At 36.5% G+C, this 11,570-nt stretch overlaps 1 protein-coding gene across 1 annotated transcript; it reads left to right on the forward strand.

Moving 5' to 3' along the window:
- The first annotated feature begins 3,720 nt into the window (after nt 1-3,720).
- On the forward strand, nt 3,721-8,584 carry LOC149564375 (uncharacterized). Its single transcript, XM_089827433.1, has 2 exons — nt 3,721-4,087; nt 6,505-8,584. Exons 1-2 carry the CDS (start codon nt 4,037-4,039, stop codon nt 7,555-7,557), a joined length of 1,104 nt encoding a protein of 367 aa, XP_089683559.1. The 5' UTR covers nt 3,721-4,036; the 3' UTR covers nt 7,558-8,584.
- The last annotated feature ends 2,986 nt before the right edge of the window (nt 8,585-11,570 follow it).

An 11,570-nucleotide genomic window follows, 5' to 3' on the forward strand; every position in this document is an offset into this window, starting at 1 on the left:
ACCTAAAAATAAATATATAATGTAGAAAAAATCTAAAATGTTTGATTTGATTACAATGATAAAAAATAGATTGTAGAATAATTTGGTATATTTATAGGTTTGATAACCTTTGAAGTTAGAATGTAAATGATTAATTATATAGTTCGATATTCTTTATATGTCTAATACATTCTAGTCAAAATGTGGATAATTGATTTATTCTATAGCTTTTATCATTTTGAATTTTAAAATCATTTCATTTATGGGTTTCTAATCTTATCATTTTATTGGATGAGAATGGATGGTGTGGAATGAAAGAGAGGCAATTTTGTAAAATTGATTTGATTTGATTTTCAATTTAGTTAACCTCATATTTACATATTTGTTTTCTAGATGTTGCATATTTGAATGTTATTTCTCCACCAAACTTATATTGTATAATATTTGAGAGAGCCAAAATGCCCTTTAGAAATAATATTTTTATGTCAAATTTCTGTTCTTTATAATTGTACTTTGTTCTACATATATGTTTGTATTATGTCAAGTTGGAAACATATCAATATTCGTCATAATATTGGTTTAGTCGCTTAAGAATAAAGAGTTGTGCACTTTCATGTTTATAAAAACAACATGTATTGACGTTGAAAATTTTGTTTGAGTTTAGAGAAAATAATTAGGAGATTATATAAACTTTGAAACAGTAATTTGTTCTAGCTTTATTGTATTTTTGAAGTAAACTTTGTTTGCCCAAATTACATTGATTTATGATCTATATAGAGTAGTGTAATGAACCACTACATTGATTCATTTGGTGGTGATATCTATTAGATAACTACATACAATGTAATGTATCAATAATATAAGTAAGTAAATTAAATAATTCATTAAATGATAGCCATTGATATATAAATAACTATTTATGTTCAAATAATAATATAAACATGTTCTATGAATGGATCAAATTATGACAAATGCATGCACAACTATCGATTGATACTAAACTATATATTGTCCTCTCTTATAGATAATTGACAAGACACATTTATAGATGGAAAAGAACTAAGTGTGGAGAGGTCACAAAGTATCACATGTAGGGAAAGGAAAAGGAAGGCTATCTCATGTAGACAAATATAAGAAGGTGTCACATGTAAATTGTTCTATTGATGAATACAATTATGACAAATAAAAACAATTAATACACATTCTACTATATTGTATTCTTCCATATTTTAAAAAAAATGAAGAAGGACAGAGAAGTCACGAAGGGTGTAGAAGTTAGGAAGGATATCATATGTAGAAAAGGCTAGAGGGAGGTAAAAATATAGTCTCCCTTGTTTAAAAGAAAATTATTTCTTCTTCTTCTCCTTTTATAGAAAATTGTTAAAGCACATTAACACATAGAAACAAATTAAGGGTGGAGAAGTCATGATGGGTATCACATGTAAAGAAACTGAAAATGAGTTATCACACATGTACACAAGAAAACATGAGGGAATCACATGTAAGTATGTTCAATTGATAGATCACATTATAACAAAAAAAGACCGCTAATACGTGCAAAGATTATATGCTTTACAAAAGGGCAAACAAAGGCTAAAAATATGAATTTATTTATTTCTCTGAGCATTCTTCTTCTCCTTATGTGAGTTGTCAAGTCTAAGTGGGTATATGAGTGTTATCTTGGACTGGTTTGTGTCTTGCCACGCTCTATCATAATGAGGACATCACATGTAAGTACACTTTATTTATTTATTTATTGAAAATCAAAATCTAATGAAACAACACAATAACTACTGCCAGTGGTTTGTGTCTAGCCAAGCTCTATTATAATAAGGGTATCATGTGTAAGTACACTTTTTTTGTTACTAATTGAAAAACAAAATATAATGAAACAGCAACGACATTAGCAAAATAACCATTGTTAATGGTTTGCATCTAGCCAAGCTCTGTTATGATGAGGGGTATCACATGTAAGTACACTTTTTCTTTCATGATTGGAAAACAAAATGTAATGAAATAACAATGACATCAACAAAATAAACTCTTTGGGTTCCTTGTGGATGATTGGCGAAGATTCTACTGTCAAAGAAGAGAAGAAAAGGCTAGAATCTAGGCCTTTGGTTTATAAGTGTTTTATTTTATATTCTGTGGATTTGTTGGGGTGATCTAGTTGTGAATTCTCTAAACTGGCCATGCATGTATTTATTTCATTTTAAAGACTTTGAAAGTAGTGTTAGATTTTACTTTTACATTAATGTTATTATCATGGACAATACTATAGATATGGTTAGCATAATGGTAGACTTTCTAGAAAACAACTGGGTAGGGTTATGTAGATACAGGGAAGAGTTTTAGATATTAAATTTTAGCATTGTTAATGTGTTGGTTAGTATATAGCTGGTATTCTACTGTTAATGGTTTAATCATTGTTTTATTTATGAGGGACAACCCCCTTATTTTGGGTGCTTTAATATAAAAAAAACAAAATAACTATTTTTACAATAGTCACAATCAACAAAACAACCATTACACCATCATTACAAAGAAGACATCATTCTAATCTTTCTAATCAATACATCATTATTGTTAATGAATCAAATAATGACTATTCATACATTGTGATATAGCTATCAAGATTCAATTATGTAGTTTTTGTGAGTCAAATTCATTGGCCCATAATTCATGAGTAGCGGTCCACACTAACCCCTCTGTCATGAGAATGAATAGAATACTTATCACTCATTGAATCTAAATGATGCTCATTGAAGTGAAATACTCCAATTTCATAAAAAGTAATAGTAAAACCCCGACTTCAACTTCTTGTTAAAAATATCCCCCACTTATCCATTCATACATTCTCAACTATATGATTTTCTAAGTTGGAGAGGAGTAGAAGAGAATGGAATAATATAAAAGAATTGGTGGTAGGGAAAATGAGGAAGGGAATCACATGTAGAATAGGGCATAGGGAGCTTAAAATTTAGTTTTCCTTGTTTCAATGAACATTCTTTCTTCTCCTTCCTTCCTCCTTGTGGGCTGTCAAGTCTAGGGGAGTGCATTATGTATTCCGAGTGTACTCTTGGATCTGGTTTGCTTATTAAAATACACAAAACACATACACAATTAACCCAAGCTATATTGTATTGTTCAAGAAGAAGCTCCCATATGCTCATTCGCGGCGATCGCGAATGAAGGAGCGACACGTGTCAGTGTCAGAGGTTAGGGAATCCCGACCGGCGGCATCTGATGACGCGGGTGGGACCCGGTGGGGCGGCGGGGGCACTGCACCCACCGACCTTTCTCTGCCCATCGCCATCGCAGCTCAGCACCTCGTTTTTTTATTACTTCCATTTTCTCTCTCCGCCGGCAATTCCTCGTAACACTAAAACCAGATTTAATTCGAATACAATCTCACTTGCAGCGGTTTATTCTAGTGGGAGCTCTGCTAAATTAGTGGGTTGGTTTTTATTATTATTATATTCTAGTTTTGTTCATGGCTACTGTAGACTGTACAGCGCTGTGTGCTTTCTGTTTTAGTTTGCCCCACACGGTTAACTGTTGGGACAGCGGGTTTGAAAATATTAGTTTGTAGCGGAATATTTTGTTTTGTTAATTCTGGAGTTGCGTGTTCGAGGTGGGCTGTGTCCCGTTCCGTCGAGGGAGTCTTTAATTCTCTTTCCAGTCCTTGTTTGTTGTTTTTGTTTTCCTATAAATGGTCCTTCGTATTTCACACCACATGCTGTGTGATCATCTGCTTCCTACTTGTGTCATATTATGTCCCGCCGCTAAAAGCCTTTCTGGTTTAAATCCCCCTTCATTCCTTCCTTGCTTTTTGCTCTAGTGTGGTTTTACTTTGCTTTGTATGCAGCTGCCTCAAATGAGATTGTTCCGTGTTATGTTGAGAACTACACAGTACGAGATCAAAAGGCCTTTGGCGTTCCAGAGATTGTTTGGCACACGGTTGAGAGGAGTTTTGTAGCGAGGGGAAGTGTTTTGAAGCGGATCTGAGAAGTGGGTTTGTGTTGGTTTTGGGGATTTGGAGTTGATTTGGAAGAAGATGGTGTTGAGCTCCGCGGAAGTTTGCATGGATTCAGCCGATTGGACACAGGTAAAATCTACTTTGCACCCCCTCCTCTCTTTCTATTGCAGATCAAAACAATGCTTGCCTTTGATTGAAAGCACATGAATGAGCACAACACTAGGTAAGCCAATTGTCAGAGAAAATTGGATCATCTGTAGTTGAATCAGGATGTTTCCTTCCTTGCATAAAGCTGCCCTACAACAGAGATCATGTCTGTTAGGTTTTATAGTCATCTGACAGATGTTAATATGGCTTTACTCTTCATATCTGCGTAACAACCTACTTGCTTTGAAGCAGCTCTCCAGAAGTATATGTGATTGTTTTCTCTTGTAATACTCTAAATTAAACATGTGGGTTGGGTTGTCTTGCTTGGGCTTTTACAAGCAGAATGTGATAGAGATGGTGCCGTCGTCTGATAAATGGTAGTATGATTGGGTTTCTTTTCTTTTTTCTGGACTTGTTTGGGATCGGTCCCTTTAGGAGGCGCCGCTTTGAAATCTCTCTCGAGAACCAGATAGTGGGCTTGTCTTCTTGATTCATATTGCAGAAACATGGCGGATGATTTCCTTCTCTTCTCTGCAAGATAATCCTTAACGATTGCGTACTCATGTCATCTTGAAACTACATATGTAATTTGAAGAAACTACAATATCTGGTGAAGAAAATATGAGGATTTGCCTTACTAAAGATGAGTCGAATCTTAGGTTTACAGCAACGATCATGGCCCATAAATTCTCTCATGTATCACTATGTTTTTCTTCCCTTAGTAGTGCAGTCGGCGCTGTAAGGGTTTGGATCCTTAAGGAGTTTGTATTTCTTTTGACAATCTCTTCAAAAGCGCTTTAAGATCATGTATCTGTCTTTTAACTTTTAGGTAGCATTATGTTTCAACTTTCTTTAGTTGTTTTGGTGTTGATCCTTTCAGGGATCGAGCCCTCGGATAAGCTTTTGAAATGTCCGCGATCATCTTATTCAACTGGATTCCTTTTCCTTTTTTTCCAATAAGGATTCCATTCTATTATCTGATCGTTCATGCTAGTCGCGGTAATCTCAAGGCTTAGGGAATGCTGGTTTCGTTTTTTATCTACAATTATGGACCATGTACAGTGATCCAAAAGCACAACGTGTTATATATTTTTCAGTCTGGTCTTCTACGGCAGCGCCCTCGAGTAGACAGCACCATGAATCGGTTCCCCAAATCTGCATACGAATCTCTTGCTCTTGAATCAGATTTGTTCAAAACAGTAAATATTAGCCTGAATCTTTTGTTAAGGGTTCATCCACAGGAGATTAAACTTTAGATTAAGGTTACTTTCTCGTGCTAACTTATGCTATATATGGACATCTTGGGTATCTTCAGAAGAATACGACTCATGCTTCTGCTTCCGCAGTTGCAGAAGCGACATTTTAAGGATCAATCTTTTGTCGGACGGCATTTTGAGCCTCTCTCGAAAACTGCGACTCTTATATTTTGTTATTCTAGGATTACTGGATTCTTATTTTGTTATCTTACATAGATGATCCTTTGAAGTTATAGCCTGCGATGAGGTATTTACTTTGAGCTTGCTTTTCAAAACAACATACGGTTCACTAAAGAATGCCGCAATTTACTGTTACCTCCTTATTTTCCTGAGTTAATTCTTCAGGGATCGAGTGTAAGTTCATGACGGGGATTCGGGAATGAGCCCATAAGTGCTTCGGGCCTTCTAAATTTATCTCACTTCCACAATATCAAATGCTAATGAGCGTATATCAAAATCAGAGAATGGAGTTTGTCATGTGGTATGCAAATCGTCTCTGGTATTTGATACGGTGTTACGTATTCATATTTGTTAATAAAAAGGTATTAAAAGAAGTGGTCTGGGCGTTAATTTTCTGTTATGAAATACTAGAAACCATCTCAAGCAGGATTGAGAAGGGATATTTTTGTTCATCATTGCATCCATACATGAACAAGGCTATGCTTGTTGCCATTTCAGATCCATGGACTTGTGGATTTCTAACAGTTGGCTCTGGATTGAATTAATCAGAATGTAATATTTGCAACTGACAAACAGTTTCTGTAGGCATAATCCATGACTGTTATTGCATCTAGAGCTATTTCCTTGACTATGCGCTTTCAATCTAGTTTGAAATGTCTCAATTCAATTTTTACATCAGATTTCAGTCTATTTGACTGAAAGAAAAGCGTCCGGAAAAACTGTGTACAATTTGTTTACATCGCAGCTCCCCCGAATAATGTCGTTCAATGTTTTTCTTACATATGCATACGTGTATTTTCACCTGGATTTATATATACGGATTTGTTAAGAGACTTCATGGTCCAGTCTATTTTGGCACTTATCTTGGGCTAAACACTTTCCCATAAAAATAGTTCACATATATGTTAGCGTATGGGCTTGAAGCAGTGGAATTCTAATATACATTTGTCTAAATTTGTGCAGAGCTTCATGCAGAACAGTGCACTAAAGCTACCAGAGGACATAATGTCATGCTCGAGGCCGCCACAAATGCTGGAGCGAAGGATGAAGCCTCAACCTGAACAGGCCTTAAAATGCCCCAGATGCGAGTCAACAGTCACAAAGTTCTGCTACTACAACAACTACAACCTTTCGCAGCCTCGCCATTTCTGCAAGACCTGCAGAAGGTACTGGACCCAGGGAGGATCCCTTCGCAATGTTCCGGTTGGTGGAGGTTGCAGGAAAAACAAGAGAGTAAAGAGATCGATAGACCATCCCACGCCTTCTCACAATGAAGCATCAACCTCAGCAGCTCCGACTGTCACTGAACCACAAATACCCAATTGTTCTACCTTTGATCCAACTCTTCCCCTTCCTCCATCTTCAATGTATTATGGAGGAAATAACATGAACATGACTAGTCTCCCATTCACCAGAATCCAGCAAGAGGCCAACTGCAATACTTCAAACTTTCTGGGTATTTCATGTGGTGCTCCAACCACTCTAGATCCGCAGAGTTCATCATTGAATTCACTTTCTGCTCTGAACGCACTCAATTCATTCAAGCCGAGCTATCCCGGTCTGGAGTTTTCTAGCTTAACCAGAGACAGGAATGCGTTCTTTGAGACCCAACAACTACTGACAAGAGCAATGACACCCTTTTATGCCATGCCGCTGCTTCCTGGTATGGATGATCACGCTCTACAATGGCGATTACAGCAGGAGCAGGAGCAGCAACAGAAGATGGGTGTTAACTTTGAAGATGGGCAGGTAGAGAATGCCCCGGGAAGTGAAGATCATAATGCTTTTCTTTCATTTGAAGATCAAACGGCTGAGACCTCAAAGACCGATCAGAAGTCTGAAGGGGTTACAAGTCTGTCCTCGGAATCAGTCAAGGTTGAAGGGAATCATAATGAACTCGGTTCAGATTGGCAGGTGCCTTTTGTTGATTCCGCAGGAGAGTCGGCCAATTACTGGAATGGAGGAGCATGGCCTGATCTCACGAGTTATGGATCCTCAGTAAGCTCATTGATATAGAAAAGGAAGGCTTTTGGCCTATGGTTTGATATCTAATTTTATCTTTTTTGCCAGAGTGACACAAGGTCACTCATTTATTTTCATCGAGTCTGTAGATTGCCATATGTAGTTTTACTGTAAGTGTATACACGGATGTTTTTGGAACAAGTGTTAATTGTAGGAGTTTCTAAAATCTTCTTCTTTTTGGAGGCGTCTGTGGATGGCTCTTACAGCAGAGTTTAGCAGCTCATGTCACCTTTGAAGATGTAGTGACATTCCTGCTATATTTCTGCTGCGGGGGAGCATCAATTTGTTTGTCTCAGGGAAATGAGTGTATGAAGACCTGAATATACAAAGAAAAATCTTCAAAAGGGCAGGGAATATTTGGAGCTTTTTTTTTGGTTGGCTTCGGGTATTCAGATGCCTCCTACCTTATTCATTTTTGGCAATTGACCAGAAACATAATTCAGAACTATATGACATCTTATTCTTGGAAGGATTGCTGCATGCTTTACTTAGGAAGGATTTGTGCATGCTACTTACTAAAGCTTTAAAGATTGTGCTACGCAAGGCAAGTTTGATGAGCCTTGGGTTTTTCCTTCATATCTCTGGGATTGTCTCTTCACCATGACAGTTTCCAGTCTGTAAATAGACAGCATAATGATGGTGCTGACATTTATATGGGATGCCTGTTGGTAGTTCAAGGGCTTGCATTGGACACTGTTGCTATGTCGCCCTATGATGAGTCTGATGCATTGCAGAGATAGATAGCCCATGTTTTGAGGGGCAACGAAGCTTCTACAGCCATGTTTGGTTTCATCTGACAACATTTCCAGGACTGGAGAAGCATCATACATTTACAAATAATCTCCATTACTATGGGGTAAAAGAGCAGAAATATTTCTGCTCTTGTGTGTGCAAGTAACAAAGTTTTAGAATAGGTTTGGCTATATAGTGAACTATATACGTGACATGTTTGTGTATTTCTCTCTCTATATTTTCTGAGTGTAATTGAAAATATGAAAAATAAAGCAGGTGTTTGTCGATATCATCCTTGTTCTTGTTCAGGGAATGTTTCTGGTTTCTTCAGTTTCATATAGCCATCTCTTTAATATATTCTCAGGAGCCGGTGAATACAATCACAAAAGTGGATAAATGGATTTTATTATACATACGCATAGGTTTCAAGATCTTGGTGGATTTTCATTATACAGGCATGGTGGATATAGAATCTTTTATTGAATCCCATGATTTTTAGGCAATCATTCTTTCATGTGGGTTCTTGGATATAAAAATCGCAATGTCTTTGAGGAAGGATAATCTGGCAGTGGGCACATGGGTGTTGGGTACAGTGAGCACATGGGTTCAGTACAATCGAGTGGTTGCTCCGTCCATGCTGTCACCATGATTTTAGCAGGCATGATCTCGCTTGCAGCTTCACCACATGCACCAACACTTCTTTTGTCAGACTTGACGAGGAAGCCCCTTCCTCTTGCCTGTCATTCGTCTTCTTATTACACCTAATATTCTAATGTTAAGAGTCAAGACTACTGGTTTAACATATAATCAATATTCTAAGTACTAATCTGACAGAGATGGTTGAGTAACAAGGAATGTTTGTTACGAGTAACATGTATATGATCAGATTTTTTTAATATTTATATAAATGGGACCCACACCCCATTTAAAATCTCATATGCGTCTGGCGTGACTTCATCATTTGAAGCGCGCAAGCTAGCATAAGGGTGTAAGCATGGTTTAAACACCCTTAAAAGATTACTTCATCAAAATTGTCCTCTTCTAATATAATCATGCAATCAAACAAAAGGAATCCTCGTACGTGGAATTGTTCTTCGTTATTATTATTATTATCCAGTTAGAGGTTGGAGGCTGGGAACCCTGGTAGCAGTCCAAACGAGCTTTTGCTCTTTTTACCATTGTGTCTCGAACCTCTGACCTGACCTGTCATGAAATGGCAACGTCTATCCCCGTTGATGCACATTTGACTGCAAACAAAAGCTGAATCATTATTTATTGCCAATGCCTATCCGCATTGGTGGAAATTTGACTGTAAACAAACCTGAATTATTGTGTTTTGAGTTTCAACTAATTATTATTGGTTACGGTCTTGTTTATAGTGAGTTCAATTTCGGGGGAAACTCCATTATTGAGCATATTGAAATTTGGGTGATATCGCGGAGAGGGGAGAATTCATTTACTTAAGATTGATTAATGTCTTGAAAGATAACCTATTCCATGCGCCACCTCAATTCTATTAAGGGCCCATTTGGTGAGCGGAATAGGAATACGTATTCCGGAATACGTATTCTGGAATAGAACGTATTCCTGTTTTCTGTTTGGTTCAGCCAATATTTGATGGGAATTTGCGGACCCGAAAGTTTATGTTTTCTAAAATAAAAATAACTGGAATAAGAATACGTATTTCAATACCACCTATTTGGATGGAATTGCAAAACCCCATTTTTGGACCAAAATTGGAATACGTATTCCTATTTAACCTTGTATTCCAATTCTGTTTTGGTGCATCCAAACAAGGAATTCAAAAATTGTGGAATACGTATTCTAGAATATGTATTCCTATTTCACTCACCAAACGAGCCCTTAGCGCTCTAGTGGAGCTTAGGGATCAAGACACTAATGTGATTAAAAGAATTTAATGAATTGAAGTATTAAACATGGGGAAACTCAAATTTCTACCAAGTGCTAGTCTAAAATAATATAATGTCTACAAAATCTTTAAAAAGCACACACCAAAAAAAAAATGCATAATCTAATATCTACAAAATTAAAAAGTGCACACCAAAAATTAAATGCTTAGTTATCTAGCTCACTATCCAAGATGCACACCCCAGTCTAGGATGCCAATGTGGATAGGGGATGACACTATAGCGCACGTGTTGTACAAGCAAAATACAAAGTTTGTCATAGAGACCAAGGGAAATGACAATAACTTACTAAACATGAAATAATATGTTAACAAAATATAAAAATGGTACAACTATGCTATGAAAGTAACGAGGAAATGATCTCAAGATGAATTTGAGTTTCCATTTTTTGTACTCCCACGAACTTGCACACATGCAGACAAATTAATGTTGGGTGGTTGCTTGAAGGCTTGCCTTGGTTAGGTCCCTACTTTTGTGTTTCCACCTCCACAATAGTTGAGTAGATGAGATCATGGTGATATATCACTGCAAAGACAATAAGTATAACAAGAAACCATCATCTTGATTCATGCTTGAGACATTGGTTACAAATTGAAATATGAAATACTTCATTGCCTAATGCTTACTTCAAATTACAATGACTTCTTTGACTCACTAGTAGAAGTTTGAGAAGAAGCCTATTTAAAGCAAAAAAACTATAACAAACTTCCTAGATTAAGGGCCTATTTTGCCACGAGGATATGACAAAGCTATTACATTCATAAAGTACAACTTATAATAAATCCTACTTCATCAGAACAAGGCTTCTTACTAATAGTTGCATAGGAATATTGGACCACAAGATACTAGATTTGTGCATTGGTAGTTGGTTATTGCTTTGACCCGCTTGTTAGATAATGAATATCCCCATGACAATTAGTCGCTTTTATCCTTGCACTTATAGATTGAACTAGTCAATCTCCTTTTTTGCTACCACCCCACATCCATGTTGACTTTTTCCTGCATTAGATTAGTAGAAAATGCAATATTTCACAACATGTAATCATACCATTATTTCATAAAAGCATTCATCATACTAACTCATTCTTGCACATAGGACACTTGGCTATAGGAACATTTACCCAATCAAACACTTAGGATAAGAGATAATCAATTTACTAATACTTATGAACTATTTGATTATTTTCATTCATCACCATAAGTTTTGATCAGGAAAATTTATCATTAGAGTATCAAACCAAAATAGGTACAGGTAGGATAACAACTTATACATGATAATGTTTAAAAAAAATCTTTTAGCTTTAGGACATAAAACAACAAAAAACTCCTATACTATCATATGTAAAT

This window comes from Cupressus sempervirens, chromosome 4, assembly GCF_028749045.1.
Source record: "Cupressus sempervirens isolate cs-2001-9-10 chromosome 4, ASM2874904v1, whole genome shotgun sequence".
NCBI classification, from domain to species: domain Eukaryota; kingdom Viridiplantae; phylum Streptophyta; class Pinopsida; order Cupressales; family Cupressaceae; genus Cupressus; species Cupressus sempervirens.

What these genes read in the sequence shown, in the direction of transcription:
- LOC149564375 (XM_089827433.1), top strand. Translation starts at nt 4,037, where the DNA reads ATGGTGTTGAGCTCCGCGGAAGTTTGCATGGATTCAGCCGATTGGACA. An exon ending in ATTCAGCCGATTGGACACAG is followed by an intron (nt 4,088 to 6,504) that starts GTAAAATCTACT and finishes AAATTTGTGCAG; the next exon opens with AGCTTCATGCAGAACAGTGC.